The 24,395-nt window shown below is 41.1% G+C and overlaps 1 protein-coding gene across 1 annotated transcript in view; it reads left to right on the top strand.

The window, feature by feature from the left end:
- The window catches only part of trim37 (tripartite motif containing 37), a 45,938-nt gene extending 26,694 nt beyond the window's left edge, over positions 1 to 19,244 (top strand). The window contains exons 14-25 of the mRNA XM_033648661.2: positions 2,345 to 2,524; positions 2,668 to 2,782; positions 2,891 to 3,082; positions 5,388 to 5,521; positions 5,767 to 5,849; positions 13,275 to 13,502; positions 13,930 to 14,238; positions 15,628 to 15,786; positions 16,207 to 16,405; positions 16,524 to 16,615; positions 17,401 to 17,511; positions 18,360 to 19,244. Of these exons, the coding sequence (XP_033504552.1) occupies positions 2,345 to 2,524; positions 2,668 to 2,782; positions 2,891 to 3,082; positions 5,388 to 5,521; positions 5,767 to 5,849; positions 13,275 to 13,502; positions 13,930 to 14,238; positions 15,628 to 15,786; positions 16,207 to 16,405; positions 16,524 to 16,615; positions 17,401 to 17,511; positions 18,360 to 18,406 (1,849 nt within the window). The 3' untranslated portion in view covers positions 18,407 to 19,244. The remainder of the gene's footprint in view (positions 1 to 2,344; positions 2,525 to 2,667; positions 2,783 to 2,890; positions 3,083 to 5,387; positions 5,522 to 5,766; positions 5,850 to 13,274; positions 13,503 to 13,929; positions 14,239 to 15,627; positions 15,787 to 16,206; positions 16,406 to 16,523; positions 16,616 to 17,400; positions 17,512 to 18,359) is intronic.
- The last annotated feature ends 5,151 nt before the right edge of the window (positions 19,245 to 24,395 follow it).

Here is a 24,395-nt window from a genome sequence, read left to right as displayed (position 1 = left end):
GGATAGACACATTATTGTTTTTTATATATTGCCTGCGTCATTATTTAAGATGCAGCGTATCTGCTTGCATTTTAAATGAACTGAGATGAAAACATTTGTAACATGTATGATAAGAGGGATCAGTAGGTCTGTAGGGATTAACTGGTTGAACCATAACTGTAACTGTAAGCAGGGTTGGAAATGATCACCAGCCACCAGTCAAATGCTGGTCAGATATACAAGTGGCTGCAAGATTTGCTTGATTCACCAGCCAAACACAACAATGGTAATCTGTTCAGTGACTGGTAGATTTTGGAGTCTACCAGCAACAGTGGCAGGTGGACAAAAAAGTTAATTTCCAACACAGACTGGAAGCATTGTGCAAACTATGAGATCTATTGTGTCCAGATTCCTGCATTGTTGCCTTTTGAAAACAAGTCTGGCGAGTCACGTTTGTGAGTGCAGCTGTATCTCCTCTCGTGAGCATCATAATGTGTGCGTGTGCCAGTTTGAGCGTGTGAGAGAGAGTCAACCACTAACCTGAAGCATTGAGAAGAAGAGTTGTGAAAATGTCAGAGGTAACTTAAACTCCAGCCTCACACGTGCCTACGAAGTGCCTTAAATCGGCAGTGTTGGAGCATTTAGGATATCTACAAATTCCAACAACATGTTCCAGCGTCTTCGAGACAATTGTCCACCTCTGTATGTTCAAGTTAAGGGGAAAAAACACATAACTAGCTGATATACTAAGCTAGCCCAAAACAAAACCACTACACCCGTGGAGTAGTTCACAATGTGTCACTATTTACTTCAGTAATCTTGCCAGGATCATCATCATATTACCAACTGTGTAGGACTTAAAGAGGGGCTGTCACTCTCTGTCTGTGTAGCCTATGTTCTGGAGAGCTTATTTACATTAAACCGTTATGAAAGATTATTAAGTACCTAAATGTTACACTGTTTAAAGCTAACTGGACGTAGATGGAAGTAATTAGGGGTGTGATGATCCATTGATCTGGATCGATATCTCGATTCAATGATCAACGATCCAGTATTATCAGTACAAAGTGAAAACATTGATTCGTATCGTCGTCATTAGGATACGCTTTTATTTTGAAATTCTTTGTTACCGTCAAACAGCAGCAGCCAAGAGAAAGACGCTGAGGATTAAGTTACTTACTCTGGAATAAATCAGCAGTGTGGAAATATTTTCGATTATGGAGAAAGGGTCAACAGACGGAGCACATGCCATCTGTGAACAATGTCCTTATGAGGTAAAACATGGGCATCTCACTCCGCTAACTTTCTGCTGCAACATTAGCTGCTTTGTTTAAAAATGTTCAGCTGAAAAAACGAGCATGCAGGCTGAAATTCAAATGAGCTGTTCTGTCAGGAGATGCAGTGACTTAAACCAACAGTGAGTTAGAAAAGTATGAACATTTCATTTGATTTGTTGAGCCATGTAGAGGAATAAAATTCTGCTAGCTGCTAGGCTAATTTGTGCAATGTAAACATGCTTAAGCTAATAATGAATGAGAAACCTGAACCTTGACAGTTATTACTGAGCTGAGTTTGATGCTTTTGTTTAAGGATGTTGTAGTTTTATGGCTGTTTGGAGAAGTTTTCCTTCAGGACTTTAAGTCAGATAGTCCTGAAGTTTTATGAAACAGATTATGGTTTGTATTAAAATGAAAGAAATCTTCCAGAGAGGTCTTTCTGTCAGAAAGCCCTGAAAGTTAACTTATCCCATGTGCTGTTTAAAAGTAAGAAATGTAAACTTTACTGCACTTATTATTTATGTGTTGTTTTTATCTTTTATGGCCATAGGTGACAAAGAAAGGTGCAGCAGCTTCTTCTGTATCTGATTGTTTTAAACAGGCAGATAATATCGTCTCATATTCATCGCAGGCCCCTGAATCACATCGAGTCAAAATCGTATCATGGCGGACTTTGTAATATCGGCAAATATTGTATCTTGTCCAAAGAATTTATACAATATCATATTGTGATGAAACTGGTGATTTATTATTATTATTATTATTATTATTATTATCACTACTTTTCATAATAATAATAATAATAATAATAATAATTATTATTATTATTATTATTATTATTATTGTTATTATGAAAAGTAGTGAAACGGCTATATTTCCTCAGTTATCATGATATCAAAACCTCATATTGTGACATCCCTAACAGGAAGTCAGTCTTCAGTAAAAGCAAACAGTGAAAGAGCTCAAACATTTACAGTTTGTTCTTTTTTCATGACAGAGAAAAGATTACAAACTCCTTGATTCCTTTTCACCACATTTCTTGTCGTGTATTTCCTGTGTAGCAGTGTAATGTCTTGGTTTCGGTGTAGGTATGAGTACCGTGTTGAGATGGTCCATCAGGCCTCCAGTGACCCGACCAAGAACATCATCCGGGAGTTTGCCTCTGACTTTGAGGTTGGTGAGTGCTGGGGCTACAACCGCTTCTTCAGACTGGACCTTCTGGCCAGCGAGGGCTACCTGAACATGCAGACCGACACACTGGTCCTCCGGTGGGCGCGCGCGCACGCACACACACACACACACACACACACACACATTATCATCATTCTGTGAGCATGCTCACCTGCACCAGTCTGATATCATAGAAACAAACAGTGTAACAGAGAGTTTTTAATGTGTGTGTGCTGCACAGCTACCAGGTCCGCTCACCCACCTTTTTCCAGAAGTGCAGAGATCAGTACTGGTACATCAGCCAGCTGGAGTCGGCCCAGAGCGGCTACATCCAGCAGATCAACAACCTGAAGGAGGTACTTAACTACCTCCTTGATTACTCTTCCTCTCTGCCCTGAGTGAGACGTTATCAAGCTGCGACCGCTGTATCAGTCTCCTGGACTGATTGATATTTCTGATTTCAGAGGTTGGCCATCGAACTGTTTCGCCGTCAGACATCACGGAGCTCCTCGCCCCCCGACCTGAGGCTCGCTGCAGGCACCACAGCCTCTGAGAGAGACCCCCGCTCAGTGAAGAGCGACGACGACATCCAGACCACTCTGACCAACACTAAAAAGGGTGAAGAAGAAGAGAGGACGCAGCACGATGACTCTAATGTAAGGGTGGAATATACTGCACCAGACCTCTTACTGTTTACTTGTTTTACTGGGTTGCCTGGTTAATTGAAGTTGTATGTGCACATGGGGGAAAATAAATTATTGTGCTGCAGAGGCCATAAAGTGGTTTCACAGAGCATGTCATTTATTTATCCAATCTTTTAAACATAGGAACATCCTGGTCAAGTCCTTCTGGTTCCTCTTTTCCACCGAACTATCTCTGGTTCCTGAACCAGTTATGTTCAGGATTCTTCAAGTGATCTAGCTAACCACCGTGCGTTTCCATTAGTTTTGAGCAGAACTATTGTAATCAACGATGCGTCTGCAGTGGAAGGCTTTGCAAAACGCACAATCGTAGCAAGGAGGCAGATGGCATTGATTACCTACCAGATTTTGTTGTGGGGTTTCTTTTTTGTTTGTTTTTTTCTGTCTAAAACCAAATATCGAAAAAGGGAAAAACACCAGCACTCTCAAATGTCCTTTTGGTAAGTTTAATAAACCAGCTTGGATGGCAGTACCAGTACACAGACGTTTCGACAGAAAGTCTTCCTCAGTGTGTAGCTATGGTTACGGAAGTGGCGTTTAAGTGCGCTCGAAGCAATCAGAGCAGGTGTCTTATGTACATTGTTTACTGTTGTTCACAGTGCCTTTTTGTATGAACAGAGTATATTATCCATATGTTTATCTGTTTTCTGTGCATCTACTGCTATTAGCTGTGACATACTTTCTTAAGATTGTTTTTTGTTTATTCTTTGCCTGTGAGTTGGTACTATATTTTATGGCGGAAGTGTTAAGTGTTTTTCACATACCTGCTCTGATTGCTTCGAGCGTACTTAAACGCCACTTCCGTAACCATAGCTACACACTGAGGAAGACTTTCTGTCGAAACGTCTGTGTACTGGTACTGCCATCCAAGCTGGTTTATTAAACTTACCAAAAGGACATTTGAGAGTGCTGGCGTTTTTCCCTTTTTCACTGTTTTTGGCTGTGCACCTTACAAGTGCATTTATTTTGAGAGTGCTTGTTTTTTCCTACGTGATTTCAAAACCAAATATCGACCAACTCCTCATGATAAGACGTAGAAGACTATTATGTGCAAGACTCCATCCTCTGTTTCCAACCTGTAGAATACAACCCGCCCACTGATTTTGTCACACACTTCAGGTCAAGGAAATCCTGCTTTTTTTGTGTGTTTGTTTGTTTTTTGGTTCCAGCTGGGAAACCACTTTAACGGTTGCGATCCAATTTATTTTTGGTTGAATGCGGATCAGAATTTGTGCAGGAACCTGGCAGAAAAGTGGAACTCCTTTTACTGCCAATACAGTCTGATCCCATATTTAATGTATATCTTGGAGATTGTAACATACTGTACTCTCCATCAATGTATCCATCAAAGCTTTGCATTAATGGTCCTTTAAAGCAGTGTTTCCCAACTCGTCTAGCCACGGGGTCCTGAATTCTAGCTAGTTTGCAGCAGGAGACAGCACTTCAAAATAAAAGCTCTGTGCCAGAAATTCACTGTACCTTAAAAACAAGTGTATTTTTTACAAACCTGACACGTTTGTGAGTCACTTGCGGGCAATTAAAAATGGGCCTGCGACCCACTTTTGGACCGCAACCCACTTGTTGGTAACCACTGCTTTAAAGTGTTTGTAGAGTAGCAGTAGACAGAGGTTGGGAACATGATTTGTATGGTCTCCAAAAATAGAAATGGAGACATTTACTCATAGTTTTAAGAAAGTTTTCCTTTCTTCATCTCGTCATTAAAGGGTCCTGATCTCAGTTGCAAATCTATGAGACAGAAGTAGCTCCAGTGTTTTAATTGAGCACAGTGACATGTTCTAATGGAAGGTTTAACCAAATTGCACGTCCTAATCAACAAACAATGGGATTGTTTTTGGCTGACATTGATTGATTGAAAAAACAGTCTTCGTTTGCAGATCCTCATCCTATGAATTGGCTCCAAACATCCCCAGTGCTCAGGAAATTTAAACAGTCTTTAAAGAGTAAGTCCATATTAGATTTTGGAAAGAGGAAAATAGTAGCTACACTGGCTTAAAGGCCAAAAGTTCTGTTGAACCTCTGACTGATGCAGGGTGTGGTCTGTTGTAATCGCGACCCCTCCCAACTGTGATGTAGCTTGGTACTATAGTGTCACAGTGCATCACTGCAGCATAGATTGTGAACAAAGCATGTTACAACCACTGGTTGGCGTTCTTATTATTAGACTGGGAGAAGTCACTCTTGATGAAATCTGGCTTTGTCTACTGCTACATCCCGAGCTTAGCTTCATTGTGTTGTTCAGGAGCTGTCGGACGGAGACTTAGAGGTGGACTGTCTGACGGAGGAGGAGGTGAACCCGCTGGACGGCAGCAGCACCTCGGGGAGCTCCACAGCCACCAGCAACACAGAGGAGAACGACATAGATGAGGAGACCATGTGAGTAGAACTTCTCTCCATCTCTTAATGTAACATATTGTTGAAGTTCAAGAAATCATACATGCATGACATAACTCTTTACAAAGAATAATGTATAACAGTGGTTAGAACGTAAAATCCTCAGTTTTCTTGCCAAGCTGTGGCAGAGAGGGAGGAAATAAATGTTCTGAAATGTTAATTTAACATTTGCGTACTTAGCCAATTATTGTGTTTTTTGTTGTTGTTGTTGATGTATACTTTTATAGGTCGGGAGAGAATGATGTAGACTTCATTGGGAACCTGGAGACAGAAGAAGGAGAGCTTCCTGATGACTTGGCTGGAGCCACAGGTATAATTCAAACACTGTATATATCTAATAGGCATATGTGGGATTTCGCGGTGTTGCGATAAAATAAATTCTCGATACCGTCGTGGGAATGCCACGGTAGTTATATAGTTGCGTTCTCCTACAGAGCCGGTAATATGACTGTGCGACTACAATCCCCATAATCCTTTGCATGCAACTGCGCGCGCAGGTGAGAGCAGACTCGTGCAGCTCAGCCTCTCAGCCTCTCAGCCTCCGACTCTGACCTGTGCGTGACTGCAGGAAACAGCGCATAAAAGTAAGGAGATTAATTGTTCTTCTCTATTGATTTTCTCCACGACAGTTCATCATAGTGAGAAGCCACACTTATCACGTGAAACAGTGGAATTGTGGCTTCCGACAAGACCAAGCACTTGTCGGTAGTCCAATGTTTTCACAGCGAAAAAAAATGATAAATTTACACTAAAATAATGTATAACAGAGCTTTGCACACACATTACTCTTGGATGGATTACTCACGAATGCAGGGTCGCACAGAAATGCCACGCATATCACATGAAAGCGCAGGACCAGAGCTTTCCTCTCCTCATCTGCTGTTCTGAGAAAGTGTTAGGATCTCCTTGATGTCAAGATTGTCAACCTGGCGTGAACAAACTGAGTGAATGTGTGTTTTTGAGTTTTTCTGTGACTTTCAGGGAAATGGCTGGGCTTTATTTATTTTGGTTTTCTTTTACACACATCCCCACCCACCTCTCTCTGTCTCTCCCTCTCTCTCTCTCTTTCTCTGTGTCTCTCTGTGTATCTGTGAGTGTGGGATTGTGTGTTACTGAGTTTACATAATTTCTAATTTGTCAATTTTGTTGTTGTTGCAGGGTCTGATTGTTCTAAGTTCTGTATATTTGATGAATATTAAGACTACTCTATCCTCATAATTTGATGTGATTCAGATGACTTTCTAGTAATAGTACTACACTACTTTTGTTCAGAGGAGGTTAAAAAATACTGAATGTTTCCATTTTCATATTCTGTCACTATAGTTTTAATTGACATGACTTTGTTATTGCACTTTAAGCAAACAGTCTAGTCTAAAACTACATGATTAGGTACAAAGAATACACCAGACATCACATTACATTACCAGAACAGTTCAACCCACGAATAATTCCTACAATAATTATTCTGCGTTATATTTCTTATTCATTAAATTTACAATTTATTTAAATAGTCTATTACTACCTTTTTAAAAATTTGTTTTGAATTAATATTTTTGATGTTATTGGGTAATGTGTTCCATCTTATAATGGCTCTGTACATTACAGTATGTTTTAAAAAGTTTGTCCTTGGTTTAGGTGTAAGTAAGTTATCATATCTTGATTGTCTGGTTGCATATTTGTTTACATTTCTGGTAAACACTATCTGATCTCAGAAACATTGTGGTTTTTTATCGTTAATCAAATTTCTAATAAAAGTTAGAAGATTTAATTTTAGTCTATTTTCAACCAGAAGCCATGATAAATTCTGGTGCATTTTTAAGATATTTGCATGCAGTGAACAATTGAGAGCAACTCTAGCTGCTTTGTTCTGTGCAATTTGAAGTTTTCTAATATCTTTAGTGGCTGCAGATGACCAAATAATCGGGCAATAATCCAGATGGGACAACACTAAAGCCTTGATTACTTGATTCAGAGTATCTGATTCAACAAACTTAGAACATTTCCTTGTCACGACAATACTTTTACCCATTTTCTTCATAATGTGATCAATATGTTCTGACCATGAAAGTTTATTATCCAAGATTATTCCAAGTAACTTGGTCTTGTTTACTTGTTCAATTTGTGTTCCATCAACAGACAGCTGTAGTTGAAGTATAGTATACATTACAATAATTAAGAAATGATATAGAAAATAAACTAACAAATAAAAATAGTAAAACAGACAGCAACACCTGTCCTTTAACATTCAACTGTTATTCCCTGGTCTGAGAAGCACCTTCCAAAATATGTTAGATATTCTAGGTCCTGCATAATCGAGAAATGGGGTCCATATATGGTAAAATAAACCAATTTTCCCTCTGGACCAGTATGTCAGATATTCCATGGGTAAAAGGTCAAATATTACCTTATGCCAATCTAAAACTGTAGGTGGCTTATTTGAAATCCATTTCAGCAATATAATTTTACATGCAGCATATGTTAAAACATTCCACAGTTTCTGACAATGAGATCCTTTTATTCGTGGGTGTGGTAATCCCAACAACAAATATACTGGGTCCAGGTCCAACTCCTTATTAAAAACCAAATCTAATTTCAAAGTCACTTCTACCCAGAAATCCTGGATATGCACACAGGTCCACACAGTATGTATAAAGCTACCAACTTCCTTATTACACTTCATACATAGAGCTGATATATTTGGGTCCATCTTATGTCTCAGTTCAGGTGATATCTGAAGGCGATGCAGTAATTTAAATTGTGATTCCTTTGCTCTATTACCTATGGATATGTTGTTAGCATGCTCCCATATGTCCGCCTCCATAGCTTCGTCTATTATCACCCCAAGGTCCTGAGCCCATGTTTGCATAATTGTAATGTTAGCCTTATTGGACTTATAAAAGGCCTCATAGCATCATCTTACTATAGCCTTATTGCTATGTATTTTGTACAGTAGTTGTTCAGTTGGTGACATTACCAGAGTAAATTTATGCCGAATTGGATTCTGTATAAAGCTCCTGACTTGTAGGAATCTAAAAAAAATGTGTGTGTGATAGTTTGTATTTCAATCTTAATTGGTCAAATGACATCATTCTGTCCCCTTCAAATAAGTCTTTCAAAGTTGTGATACCAGCACTTTTCCACAGAGCAAACCCATTATCTGTCATCCCTGGGAGAAAATCTGTATTTCTTTGTATTGGAGTAATTGGAGATAAAACATCAGTTCTTTTTTCCCCATTTCTTAATCATGTCCCAAGCTTTTAGTGTGGATTTCACAATGAAATTACCATCTGCAATCTCTAGTTTATACTGAATCAGGATAAATGGGAGACTAGCTAATTGTAACGGTTTACCTAAGTTGTATGCTTCAATATCAAGCCAAACAGAGTCTGGATCATTCCGTACCCAGTCTACTATATATCGAAATTGAGAAGCCACTTGATACAGTCTAATGTTGGGAATTGCCAATCCTCCCTGACCCAGTGGCAATTGCAATTTGGCTAATTTAAGTCGTGGTCTTTTGCAGTTCCATATAAATGACCTAAACCAACCATTCACCGTCTTGATAGTATTATTATTTAGTAGGACCAGAATCATTTGAAATTTGTAGAGCAATCGAGGTAAAATATTCATCTTAATCAAAGAGATTCTTCCCAGCATCGAGAGTGGTAAGGAAGACCACCTCTCTAGGTCATTGTGAATTTGCTTTAAACATCCTTTGCAGCAGAGGAGTTATAAAAATACCTAGATAAACAAAACCTTCTGTTGCCCACCTGAAGGGTGATAAGCCGGGGGGAAGGGAGTAGTGCACCTGACCCAATGGCATGGCCTCTGACTTACTAAAATTTATTTTGTAACCCGAAAATTTACTAAACTCATTAATAACAGGAAGGACTGACATAATAGATATTTCCGGTTGCGTGATAAACAATAAAACATCATCAGCATACAAGGAAATCTTATATTGTCTGTGATTAATCAATATACCATGAATAGTAGAGTGGGTCCTAATGGCTTCTGCCAGTGGCTCGATTGCGATCGCAAATAACAAAGGTGATAAGGGGCACCCTTGACACGTGCCCCTCCCCAGAGCATTTACCATTGGTGATAACAGCCCCTAGTGGATTATGATAAAGTAACTTGACCCATTCAATAAATTCTTTACCTAAATCAAATTCCTTGAGTGTGAAAAACAAGAAATCCCATTCTATACAGTCGAATGCTTTTTCTGCATCCAATGACACTACCATACCTTTAAGATTATTTTGCTGACACAGCTGAATAATGTTGAGTAACCTTCTAACATTATTACATGAGTTCCTTCCAGTAATAAACCCTGCCTGGTCATTATTAATGATAAATGGAAGGATTTTCTCTAGTCTTAAGGCTAGTATTTTAGATAAAATCTTGAAATCTAAATTTAGTAGACTGATAGGTCGGTAGGATGAACACACATCCACTGGTTTATCCTTCTTAAGAATCAGGCTAATGTTCACTTCTGTAAGCGTTTTGGAAAGAGCTCTCTTCTCAAAGGAGTGATTAAACATGGCAAGTAAAGGTTTCACCAATAGCAGCTTAAAACGTTTATAAAAATTCGAGCTTAAGCCATCAGGACCCGGAGCCTTTCCTGATTGTAAAACACCAACTGCTTCAGTTACTTCTTCCAGTGTTATAGGTCCATTCAGTACTGTCTTTTGTTGGTCACTAGGCTTGGGCAGGTTGAGATTGGAGAAAAAGCCCTCCATGAGTCTAGAGACCTCTGCTGGCTGCTCACTCGTATATAACTTTTCATAGAATTCTGTAAAAACCTTATTTATGCCATTGCTATCCATTTTCACCTGCCCAGAGGCATCTTTAACTTAAGATATGTTCTGAGAATCAGATCTACTGTTGACCAGGCTGGCTAAGTACTACATGCACTATTTTTGAATAAAATAGCTATTTTTAACAATAAATTTTCTCTTTTTTTTCTCCCTTGTATAAATATCTTGATATATATCGTATCATGGACTCTTTATCGTGATAATATTGTATCGTGAGTTTCTGGTATCATTACATCCCTAATATCTAATATTTTTATTACTGGCTGTACTGGCTTTATTTAGTACAGCATTCATGTTGTATATTTTTTGGAGACATTGACAAAACTACAAACTTTGACTACGGTTTGAGCAGCACTGGTGCAAACATAGATTACATGACATTACTATAGATTATTTCTCAGTTAATCATTTGGTCTGTGAAATCAGAAATATGTTCTCTTGAAGATTTTGCAAAACCCAGAGATATCCAGACAGAGAAAAGCTACAAATCCTGACGTTTGTGAAGCTGCAGCCATCAAATATTTAATGTCCTTCCTCAAATAAAGCCCTCACTCTCTCTTCAGTTGATGCAAATAAAAGCTTCAGCCACTACTTTACGGAGTCAAATCTATTTGTGTTGTTTGGCAGCTGTACAAGCAGAACATAGTGATACGATAGTGGGCTTCAGAGCAGCTCCTTCGCTGTGTTTGACTGTGTTGGTGTTGAAAGGCATGGAGAGCATGAGTCATTGTTGGTGCACTGTAACACCTTGCAGCGTGCCGATATAGAAGCACTTGGTGTCTGTATGTGCACGTGTGTGGGGGTTGTGTGTGTGTATGTCAGAGTCGAACTCAGCACAACGTTGCTGCACATTCTTTACGTCCCACAGTGTCGTGATTTTTGTTTATTATCAGTTTTGCTCTGTTGCTATTTTAACAATAAAGTTTAGCCTCGTAAAGCCAACCTACAGTTTTAGGTTTTGATACAGAAGATTTTTTTTCTTGAAAGACCTGTGCTGAAAACTAATGAGAATATAGGCTGACTATCCCAGCTGACATTGGGCGAGCAGTAAAATGATAATCAGAACTATTTTGATCAACATTGTGATCACAATTATTTATTGATTGTGGGGATAAAATTTATGTTATTGCACCGCCACATCTAAATAGAGATAGAGATCACTGCTTTCACTTCCATATTTTTCTACATTCCTTCTAATGTACAGATCTTTGCATCAAAGTAAGACTGGTCCTTGATCACAGTTTATCTCCTAGAGACATGATAATTTCCCCCCAAATTTTATAAACAGATCACTGCTTTCAGTTTTACATTGTACTACATTCCTGCTACTTAAAAGTGAAGTGTGTAAGATTTCAGCAGGATTTAAGCCTAGTTCACATTACACGATTTTCACCCTGATTTTGCGTCGCAGAGACTATCGTAATCTTTTGAGTGTTCATACCTGGCGACGTGTGTTGCTGTCATCGGGAGTCTCACCAACTGCGTTACGACCTGTGTGTGCACACCACAAGATTTCTCCACCGAGCCCTCGCTGACAGAGCCCCAGATAACACGGTGACATCGTAAAGGCATGGATATTCTTCCCAGTGTTGAATCAGATCTGCCGTCAGGGCCTGGGTCCAAACACAACGCGCTCCCCGTGATCCTGTGGACGCCACCATTGTTGTTGTTGCTTGCCAGCTTGACTCAGTGTTGCCCGATCTTGGGAGAGAACCAAGTAATCAGGGCTATGGAAACAAGCCCAAAAGAAGAATATATAGAGGAAGGTGATGTATAGAGAGCAAGCCCAAGTAAGCAACTCCACTTTAGAAACCAGCCCAAAAAAACGCAGCCCAGGACTGTAAGCGACCTTAAAAAAAACAAGCCCAAAGTCACAGCTAATGTGCAGACCTGGCAACCCTGCGGCTTGTCCTCATCACATTTCTTCCGTCCTCCTGCATGCTGATGTGGGACGTATCCCACCTCTCATTGGCTGATGCTCTTTGTCAGTCGTGTCACAGTTTTCTAGCATGCCAGATATCCAGTCCCAATCACAGACGAGGGGGCGACTTGCTCGTAGGCTTGTTCACACATGAGGACTCGTTGTGGCAGACTATCTCCCAACTCACCTCCGACCCAAGGTGGCTCTCAAGATCCTCTGCGACGTCAAAATTGTGATGAAAATCATGTAATGTGAACTAGGCTTAAGTGGCACCTAGCAGTGAGGTTTGCAGATTGCAGCCAGCTAAAACTTCTCATGACTACAGTCCCTTCAGTATATTGTTCAGGAGTTTTTTATCGGGAGCAGAATCTCTCCTTCTCCGAAACAAATGGACCAGATGAGTAAAATTGCTAAAAACTGAATGAAGCAATTTCATTTCAGTTTCACAAATCAGTGCATCTCCGACACTGTGCGGCATCCTTGAGATGGCCGGCTCAAACATAACACCCTATTGTGAGCCCACCCCTTTTCTTTCATAAGTTTATCTGTGCTTATGATTTTCTGATCCAAAACAAGAAGTCTGAAATACTTCAACTAATGATGATCCGTTTTGAGGGAGGTTTTCGCCTTCTGCTCCAGACATTTGATTTTTATTTTGCACGTCTGTTGCTGTTATATGTTACTCTTCTACAGCAGCCTCTACAGCTGCCATATCTGTAGGAAGCTCTTCATCTGATACACAGCAGAGTTTTCTATGAGAGGAGCACATTTTTTAACCGTTAATATCGTTGTCAATCTGTCCATTTAATTGTGGGAGGCCAAAATCATGATCAGGTTCAATATTCGATAAATTGTGCAGCCCTATATCTCGTGCAACACCGTCTTCACCGCCACTGCCTTTTTATATGAAAGACATTACTCCTTTTGCTTTAGATTATTACAAGCTATAAGCCTGAAGAAAATATCTGAACCATGTAAACTCTGTCTTCTGCAGGTGGATCCAGTTCCAGTGTGCGTTCCTTACACCGCAGTGCTGCTGCCGGTCGCAGTGCCAGTGGTAGCGGAGTTGGTGCTGCTGGTGCTGTTGGTCCAGGCAGCAGCAGCCTCCTGGAGATCGACCCAGTCATCCTGATCCAGCTGCTGGACCTGAAAGAGCGCAGCAGCGTGGAGTCTCTGTGGGGCCTCCAGCCTCGGCCTCCTGTGTCTCTGCTGCACAGCCAAGGTCTGTAAACACACTGTGCACTCTCACAAATCACAGCAAATCAATCCAGCTTAAATGAGAATCAATTCTGTGACCCACAGCAGAATCCCTCTGGATGGTCACAGCTCTACAGCAGCCACAGCTGACAGAGGTTCATCTTTTGAAGGGACGCTGTAACATTACATTTGATAAAAGATTAATACATTTCTCATTTCATTTTTCTTCTGTGATTAAAACTATCTCTGATATTAGTGATGGCTACTTTCCAGTGTGGCGAGTGTTTTAAACCCGGTCTAGATGTGGCTAAGATGAAATGAAATCACCCTCTCTGAAACTGAAGCGACCACAGAGACAGATTGTTTGAATATAAAGTGTCAGCTTTTTTTTTTAAAGGATTTATTTTATTCACTTCTCAATTCCACTCCTCCGCCTCCTGCTCTTCTTCCAGCTCATCCTCACTCCAGGAAAGACCGAGAGCGGCGGCCTCAGGTGGTGCGTCGATCGGCTCCAGACTCGGGGGTCCTGATCCGCCTCAAGGCTCAGATGGCTGAGGTTCGCAGCAAGATGTCTGATGTCAAGAGTCAAGTGCTGGAGGCTCGGGGGACTGGAGAGCCCAGGCCTGGGCCCTCAGGGGGCTTCAGTGTGGAGGAGGTGCCCTCTCACCACGCTGACTCAGAATTGACAGCTTGTCGTAAGCCCGGTGAGCTGGACCTGCTGGGGAGAGCAGCCACAGCTCGGTCCAGGCCCTGCCGCCCTGGTGAGGAATGATACACTGCTGATTTGGAAATCAAAAATATGTATAAATAACTTTGGTTTTTGTCAGACTGTGTGAGTCACTGAAATCAAACTTAACACAAAAGCTCTGTGAAACCTGCCTCACTGTTGCAACTGAAATAAGGTAACTGGCCGATCTTCCGTTTCAAATAATGATGGTTTGTTTTTTGTCAAAGCGAAAATTGAAGGTCAGTATTTGCTGCTCCTGTCAATTTTGACACATTTTGCATATTACAGGAGTTTATAACAGAAGTCAGCTCTCAGTTCAGACTAATTTCTCACAGTGTAAAAATAAGTCCCAGGTGGCTCTGGAGGCTAGTTTAAAGCAGGTGTTCCCACCTGGTGCAGCCACAGAGTCCACATTTCTCCTTAGTCATAGTTTAAAGGGATAGTGCACCCAAAAATGAAAATTCAGCCATTATCTACTCACCCATATGCCAAGGGAGGCTCAGGTGAAGTTTTAGGGTCCTCATATTACTTGAGGAGATCCCAGGGGAGAGGGGGTAGCAACACAACTCCACCTAATGGAGGCTTACAGTGCCCCAGATTCAAACGTCCAAAAACACATAATGGAAACCACAAAATATCTCCATACTGCTCGTCCATAGTGATCCAAGTGTCCTGAAGCCCCGACATAAAAAGTTGTTTGGAAAAACGTCAACCAGCTGTGTCATCACAGTGTGAACAGATGAACATTGTTTGACTTCCCCCGCAGATCCGCTTCCGTCTGGTGATGCCACATAACTGGTTCAGTATCAGCAAAGTTTTCCGTTATGTTCGTTGTGTTCTGTGGCGATCAGCAGTGATGTGGTGGTTCACTTTTACACTGTGATCTGTAGCCTATAGTTTGGCTTTAGCTTCTAACTATCTTTGTCTTTTTAACCTGTTGTTGCTGCTGAGTCAGTTTGACATCCTGGATATATCCTTCTGCTTCTCTCTGGAATCACTCTTTAATTTTTCCAAAAATATGATCATATTTCTTCAGGGAGTGCAGTTAGTTACAGTGTGGGCTCCATGCTTACTGCGACAGCTTGGTGCACCATCACAAAGAGGCGGGGCTTAGCGAAAGGTCAATTATGTTTAACATATCATATCTCAGGAACAGAAGGGGAGACATTTGGTCAGATACTGAGTTGGTCACTCTAATCTTGAAAGTGTGCTGATTGTATAGATCTGCTGTGCTGTTGGGAGGAAGATGTGTGTGAAGCATCCATGTTTTCACAGACGTGGATATAATATGTAAGATAAACTTGACTGGTTCGTGGAGACATACAACCACAAAGCAGCAATTCTAGTTTTGTGATGATTGTGATGTGATTCTGCAGGGTCCACAGATCTGAGATAATTTTATCTATGTTTGCTCTGTGTGCAGCCAGGAAATCTCTGTCTCCTGTCCTGGACAGCAGCAGCAGCAGCAGCTCTCTGGTGGTGAAGAGGAGGAGTCCAGAGGAGATGGAGAAGGACTTAAGAGGAGCCGATGTGGCCACAGAGCTCAGCCTGCATCTTAAAGAGGTGCTGGGAGGTGCAGAAGGTCAGGAGTTAGTTAATCAAATTCTGCATATGTAGTGAGCTTGTTCGCAAACAGTTTACTTGTCCAGAAAGTCTGCAGCAATGTTCATTGTAAGTCATGATGATGTTTCTGCTTCTAGTTTTCTAACTGTGTATGAGACAAATCAATTAAAAGTGCTGTTTGTAACTCTGAAGAAAGATGGTCGATTGTTGGGTCTCAGGTTGTCAAATACTAATGCTTTGGGTTGGTGGTTCAGACCAACACCCAAAGTGTCTGTATTTAAAGACCTGGGAATGAGACTCAACAATCAACTATCTTTCTCCAGAGTTAAATACAGCATCTTTAGGCTGGTAGGTCTCAACACCCGCTTGCACTGAAAAACAACACAAAACTAGTCCATTGTTTCTCAGCAATGTAACTCTGCTCCTGTCTCTGCTCCAGGAGTACTGAAGGCTGACGGCACCCAGGGCCCCCTTGTGTCTCTCGGCAGCTCCTCGTCAGAGCAGCCCTCCACCTCCAAGCAGCAGTACTCGTCGGAGCAGCAGCTGTATGGGCCCTCAGGGCCCAGGGACGACATCTTCTCCTTGGGAGGACCAAGCTACATGACTGCCAGCAAAAACTGCGGCAGTAGGACCCTGGGGTGTGTCTCAAAGCCTCAGCACGCACAGTTTGTTACTCAAACGACAACAGAGAACTTATCTTGTCTCTATTTGTCTTCTCTGCCTCTCATAAAGACTTCCATTTTGTTCTGTCTACAGGGCGGCCATGTTGGAGTGTGAATCTGAAAACTCAGGAAACTCCCATCATTCCCTACTGGAGGGACCCTCTGCACAGCCACAGTCAAATGAGGGTATGTCTACCCGTGTTCATGTGTTTGTGTTTGTTTAGCATGTGCAGCAGGAATGATCAGTTAGCTTAGCACAAAGACTGGAAACAAGGGGAAACAGCTAGCCTGGCTCTGTCCAACAAAAATGAAGTCAACCTACCAGTACCTCTGAAGCTCCCTAACTAACACGTTATATCTTGTTTGTTTAATATTTACAAACACTTAATTTGCTGTTTTATGATCCCAGTTATGTACTTGACTTTTTCTTGGCTGGGACCTGTTCTTTCCTGAAGTGTCCGTTCGTTGCCCAGAGCCAAGAAGTAGTCAAGCACAAGCTAAGCCAACTGGCTGCTGGCTAACACCTTATATCAAATGGACAGAGATTAGAGCCATATTGATTTTCTCATCTAGCTCTGTGCATGAAAGCAAATAATTGTTTCTCCCAAAATGTCAAACTTTTGCTTTAAGTTGCTCATCTTGCAATCTGTTGTATAAACCTGTGGCTTCTTGACCTCTACTGACACATTTCATATCTTATATTATCTTGATTTTATGCAGTCTTATGTGTGTTCAAATTTAAAGTACGCATTTGTTTTGGGGAAAAGAGAATCTGAGAGGAAACTGTAAATCTGTGTTGTGCAGGACATGAGTCCACTGAGGATAGTTGAGTGCCAAACTATTGCCAAGCTTTTTTGGTTCTAAATCTGTTATTCTGTTTTGTGCTTAAACTTAAATTGCTCAAACACGTTTAAATAAAATGCAAAGGTCTGATGGCCTCATCCCGTCTCGTCTTCTTGTCCCATCCGTAGATCAGTCGCCGTCTGTCCTGGTGGCAGCAACAAGCAGTGACAGTGATACTGAGGACGAGGCTCTGCAGAGCAACAACTCTCACTATGACAACCAGACTCCTCCCTGCACAGGTAACCAACACACACAGCGTCCATGACAACACACACGCACACACAGCAGTGGTCAAAGCCCCTCTCTGATATTTTGGGCTGTCCCAGACAAAACATGACATATGTCAGACAAACATGGTGAAATCTTGGAGTGTTCTGTGACACTCATTTAAAACCAGGTCACATTTAACCACCTGGAAAATGTGAAGTCAAGTGATGGGTGCTACTCTTGTGATCAACTTGCATCTGGAGTTGCTGAGCAACCATAACCACCTCAGTGTCATGGCCTACTTACCAGACATCCCGAGTTAGGAGCTGATCTTCTTCCAGCTGTTGTTTAGTGTGTATTAACCCTTTAATATTGTCTGCAAATAAAGCTCTGGCTTATCATAGACTTATAGACTGACTGCATTCCAAAAGTTGAACTTTGAACTTGTTTATTCACGGCGCAGCTGTTGAGCCCTGAGAAACAGGTGTGCTGTGACACTGTCACTCGGGCTTTTGAGCGCACATTTCACATGTCTACATTGGAAACAATGAATTTGAGGGTGCAAAATAATGCTGCATGTGTACAGGCCCTTAGAGCTGCAGCGTCTTAAGGCCTCTGAACACTGAGTCCGTTTTTTTTTTTTTTTTTGGTCCAAAATTGTCACACGTCTAAAAATATATGTGACCTCACATTGTTGTCCGTCACAGTTTCTTTCACCAACACTACAGCATCAGCAATTTGTCTTGTGATAACAGAAACCTTACGTTTCACCTGAAGAGGTGAAATGATGTAATAGCAGGTGTTTTACATGTCTTGTATCAACCACCTTACAACATGTGGATTTTTGTCCATGAGTTCTTCCTCCTCTTCCTTCCTCCAGGAGAGCAGCTTCTGTCTGATGACATGAGTCTGCCTGCTGACAGGTGATTCCCTCTGAAACCCGCTGCTTTATCCTGAAATGGCCGCACGGCGATGCAATAATGTCCCGGAGACGACACACACATCGCTCGTTACACACATCTATAGAGTAGAAACTGCTCGTTATGCATGAAGCCGAAATGAAGACGATGCAAAGACTCGCCTGCTTGTCCAGAAACAGATTTCTCTTTGTGTCTTGAATATTTTCAGATTTGGAAACACTGGTAATGACGGCCAGTAATTGGGGTGGTTGTGGTGGTGGGTGACCACGTAACATGAGTGTCATTAATTTTATGTGAACACAGTGGAGCTGTAAGAGCTAAAACTGGGCTTTCACCATATTTTTTGACCTCGTGTTTTAACCCTGATGCGTTTCTTGGTCGTCATTTTAAAGGGATAAATGTACTTTCAGTTCTTTCATGGTCAGTTTAGTAAACACTTGAGAGGAAAACACAACAGCCACAGCTGTTTGTGCACTGACTGAATCTCTAAAAATCTTTAAGGCATAAAAACTGTTGGTGTACTTTTATTTTGCAAACCTGAACCATCACATTTTACCTGAGCTACAGGGCATTTAGTCACTTTACTTCACTTTATTCAGCACAAGTCTGCACACCTTCTCCGTGTATAAATGCTTTTGTAAATCAAGTCTACAAGATATTTGCAGGAGCCTGAGGAGAAACTGTACATAACCTGCAGCCTGTCATAAGAGCTTAGTGTTTTATAACGGCTTGCTGTTGATGTTTAGTTCAGCCTGTCTGAGCTTTAGTCTCCACACCTACTCGACTTCCTTCACCCGTGTCCCTGCACCTCCGAGCGTCGGTGCCAAACAGACTTTATTCACTCCTCAAACACTGACTTCTAGTGACACCGCAGCTTTTTATTTTCCTGAGGTGAACCTCGTTTAGAGCTCGTTTCTGGTAATTTATGTAAATGTCTCTTAATAACAGCGGCAGCAGCAACCACCATGTCTGTCTTTATGTGACATTTGCAAAGGTTGAATGATCACTGAATCACACGGCTTATAAAACTGCTGCCGCTGCTCTGATGATGTCTGTGGGCTGAAACTTTGAAACATGCTGCAGATCTGACTCCGTAACAACGACAGCGACTGCTGCTTGAACATCACTGACTAAAGTGCAGCATGCTCCAAGGCTTCCACCCACAGAGAGCTGCCTCACTACAGTTTATACACAACTCACAATGCAGCCATTGTTTTCATTTAAAGGAGCAGTTTGACATTTTTGGGAAATATCTGCTTTCTGTTGGAGAGTTTGATGAGAATTCAGCTGCTTAGCTTAGCTTATCTTAGCTTAGCATAAAGACTGCTATCAAAGAGTAGTGCTCTCTTCAGTTGGAAACGTAGAGATAAGTTGCACCTGAGTCAGTGACGCCAAAACAGCCGTCAAACAAAATACCTGAAATATAACAGCTGACATTTTGACTTGTCGTTGCAGGAAAATCACAGGTGTTACTAATAACATTAATGATGCCTCTGTTCTATTGAAGTGTCCCAGTAAGCCGTGACAGTTGCCCTTTTTACACAGAGATGGCACTATGGAGCCGCTACGAGTCCCGTCTTCATGCCTCCTTCACAGTTTTACACAGAACCAAATAATGGCAGCATCATGTCGCTCTAGGGTGTGATTTTAAGAGAGCATGCTGGCATCATGGAATCTAAAGAGGTGCGACATGTAACAACAACGCTGGCCTCTAGTGTGACATATAGACGTCAGCAGCGTTTTATACACGATTACAGTGACACAACATGGCAGTAACAATTATCTACCGTCTGTTATATGGCGGCTTATCTTGTCTTCTGCTCGGAGGGTAAGGAGCTCCTGGACCTCATTGTTGGAATTTTTTGGATGCTGCTAGTCTTAATTGAGTTAGCTGCTAACTGCTACCGCTACTTTTTAAATCTCCCACAGTGGGTTGAACACATCATCAAAACGTCACACCTCTGCTGCCCATGATCTTGCCCTGCTAGCTGACATCAGACATTGTTTCAGTGCTGTTAATACTTCCGATGCCGGCTTAAAGGCAACACAACTCTGACACACACACACACACACACACATACACACATACATACACATACACACACACCCCCAATTCTGTGGTTGTACCTTTTATACAGAACGGCAAATCAGCATTACGGTGTGACATTCCCTCCTTGAAGAGGCAGTGTGAAAGGGGCTGGTGTGACACTGATGCAGCTAAATGGAACTCAGCCATCATTAATGTTATTACACACACCTGTGCTTTTCCTGCTGTGACAAGTTAACATGTCCAATATCTGGTTTGTATTTAGTGCTAAAAACGGAGTAAAGACATCTTTTTAAAGGGATAGTTCACCCAAATGACTTCCCTGTGGTGGTATCTATCGATGCAGATAGTTTTTATTTGTCCAGGTTTGGAGATTTCTGCCTCCACACCAGTACAGCAGAGATGAATGTCGGGTTTAAATGATTGGTTTCATTATTGATGATTAATATACTAATTATTTTGTCATTTAGTCGCAAGGAGTGATTTTTCTCATTAATATTCTCAAATATCGTCTTTTGTCCAATCAACTGTCCATAACACAGTTATTCAATTAACTGTAATAGAAAAGTATGAATATATTCACATTTCAGAAACTGGATTTGGACATTTTTTGCCTTTAAAAAAAGATTTTATTGTCAATATCCGTTTGGAGATACTTGGGACTCTCTTCAGTATTTCCACTAGTAAAACTTGTTGACAGTGTGTCTGTGGATTACCCAAAGTAGCAGTGTCATTGTGACATTGTGGGATGTTTCTGTTTTATTTTAGAATGTCATCTTTTGTTGTACCACAAATTAAATTTAGTCTGGCTTTATTGTGTTGGTGAGGAGGCAGAAATTTCAAAGACAAATATCTCCAAACTTTCACAAATGAAAGTAAAAACATCTGCAGAGTTATAAACCACAAGATGTCAGATTGAAAATGTTTTGTGTTAATTGGGCGAATAGACTTCAGGTTGAAACTGTGGTGCACTGAAGGTCCTTTTTTTTAATTCTCAGAGAACTTGACAGCAAAGGTTTAAAAATCTGTGTAGTTATGTAATGTGTGCTTTGTGCTGCACTGATGGCTCACTGATTCACTGGCTTTTCTTCATGGATATATTATTTTTCACCTCAATACTCCCAACAGACACAGCAAACACATGTCATATGCTGCTGCAAAGCTGGGAGAAAACACAGTGTTTGACGTGTTTGAGTGGAACAGCGTCACACTGACTCGCTGTGTCATATTGTAGAACAGAAGTACGACATGTCAGCAGTTTAACAGACCTTTCTGCACTTTATGAGACTGTTGATTGACTAAGATCAACAGTGAACCCTCAATCCACATTTTATTTTCAAGGTCACTTAAAGGGTAAGTTGAGTGTTTTTCAACCTTGAACCTATTTCCCCATGTTTTTGTGTTTAAGTAACAAATGGGCACAACAATATTTGAAATAAATTCACTATGGAGCAAGGGAAACAGGCTGCAATGTAACATTAAGGGGCAATTGTGCACCGTCAGTTTATGTCCATGAAAACTCTTTGTTTTTGTCACTGACATGCTCAGATAGTAATTCTAAAGCCCTGTTTCCACCAAAATACTTATGGTCTAGTACCTTTGTAACCAACAGTAACGTTCAGATAGTCCTCTTAAATGTGGGCGGGGTTGTTGTCACTCACTGCTCCATCCAGCACTCGCTGTATTTCCTTATCAGCGGTGACACAGATGGAAGTCTGCACCTGGTTTATCGTCCACAGAATGAGGCTGCACGCAGACATTTTCAGAACAAAATGGAACAGGCTGCAGTGAGAGTCTCTCTCCATGGGATATTTAAGAATAGCAGCTTTGTGCATTTAGTCCTTCTCAGGCAAGCTCAGGGGTTTAGTGTTGCTGTAGCCCACAGGAACAACGCTCTGTGATGCTTTTTTTTTTTCTCCGGTTAAGAATTAGAATATTACAAGGAAAGGGCTGGTGTGTTTCCCTTCATCACCTCTGTTTGCTGCATGTTAAACACATTTCTCCCACTGCTGGGGAGACCGAAGCAAACACTGCCAACCAAGTCACCTCACAGCCCCCCTCCTCTCTATGTCTCGTTTTCCATCCCTCTCTCAGGCGCGGTCTGTCTTTCCCCTGGTTCCTCTGTTTGCTCCCTTGTTCCTGTTACATCACTTCTCTCTCACTCAGTCGCAGTCCTCCCCTCTTTCCCTCATTGTTCAGTCCATTAAAACTCCTGCCGTTTATGCGCAAGAACTGCCAGTTTCATTAAAAAAAAAAACCACATTAAATGGCGAGAATTTAACCTGATTCAGGTTTAGGGGAATTGTGAGAAATTACAACCCAGCCCTATTCAGAGATAGACCTTTTTGTTAAAGAGTAAGATCCTTGTTTTTAATTATTTAACCATAAACAGCCCCAAAATCACCATCACCACACCCACCAGACTACATTTAAATAATAAGAATTTTATCATAAAACACAGTTGATTCACAGTCAACTAAAACAAAATAAAACTCAAAGAAACCATCTTGGTTCATCTTTCCACTGTTCCAACAATCTCCAACTATGGTTTGGTTGAAATTAACCCTTAATTCACCCAGTTAGATGTGAAAACATGTTGCCTCTATACACACTAAAATGACTGTTTACTGAAATGGAGTCTGGTGGGTTTGGTGATGGTGATTTCTGGGATGTTTCTGGTGAACAAAAAGGATCTTAGCCTTAAACAAAAAGCTCTATCATTGTAGGGATCATTTCCATAATGTTGTCAGACACTTAGAATAACAATCTGAGCCTGTCAGTGACAAAAACACTTTAATTGGAGGAACATTGACGGTGCAAACATGCCCAGAGTAGTTACACTGCTGCCGGCTGCAGGGATCTCGTTCAATACTGGACAAAAAAAAAACTGTTAAAAACTGTCATTTCCATTTGTCACTTAAACACAGAAACATAGGAAAATAGGATCCAGGTCAAAAAAAAGTGAACGTACCCTTTAATGTTTGCATCAAAGAAATTACATTGCACACTTCTGCAGTCATTAGTTTACGTTGTAAATATCTTAAGGTGTACTCAGTTGCGGAGCTCGCTGTATGTGTGCCTGAAAGTGCATGACTTTACTGGCTGGACCGAAGGAGGAAAAATGTCTTGTTCGCATTCATGACAAGACAAACAGAAATCGTTCACTAGAATGAAGTGGATGTTAAGATGTGTTCACCTCTAAAACTCCAGTCCTGTTAATCATGTAATTTTTGTTCCTGTTGCGTTACACATTGTACATGATGGAAGCTCTCTCCGTCTCACCTTCTCTCTTATTTGTGCTTGTTGTGTCAACAGCTGCTTTATTATTTTGAATGTTCCCAGAATGCACTGTGCATTATTTGATGTGTACATTTCCTTATTGTGTAATAAATAAAATGTTTTACGATCCTGGAAATGACCACATTGTCGTGTCTTCTGTCTCCCACTACTTTGAGTTTCTGAACTCAGATGATGCTTCATCACAGCGAATATAAAACGTTTAAATGTACAATGAAGATTTTTACAAAAGAGGGTTCCTTGACTCAGTTTGCCTCAAATTTCATTTCAGATCTCAGCAATTAAAACTGTGAGTGAAATGTTTTTTATTTCAGAGAGAAATGCCAGACAAAATACAATTTGAATGTTATTATACTTTTAAGTATCTTTTAACAAAATATAAGATTATACAGGTATTTAAAGGTGCTTTATACGATATCCAGAGCGTTAATAAAGCAGCAAGCTTTTTGATATTTAACAATATAGTGGTATATGGGCGTCCTGAGCAGAGAACATGTAACCCGCATTGTGTTATCCATCTGAGCGTTAATTTTCCCACCCTTTACTTTGGGGCCAGCTCTCGATAGTGGCAGGCTTATCAGGAGTAACCCAGACCTCCCTCTCCCTAACCACATCCTCCAGCTCCTCCTGAGATACTCCCTGGGATATGAAA

This window comes from Epinephelus lanceolatus, chromosome 11, assembly GCF_041903045.1.
Source record: "Epinephelus lanceolatus isolate andai-2023 chromosome 11, ASM4190304v1, whole genome shotgun sequence".
Classification (NCBI taxonomy): domain Eukaryota; kingdom Metazoa; phylum Chordata; class Actinopteri; order Perciformes; family Serranidae; genus Epinephelus; species Epinephelus lanceolatus.
Note: the sequence above shows the minus strand (reverse complement) of the source record. Positions and strands in the feature narration are given on the sequence as shown.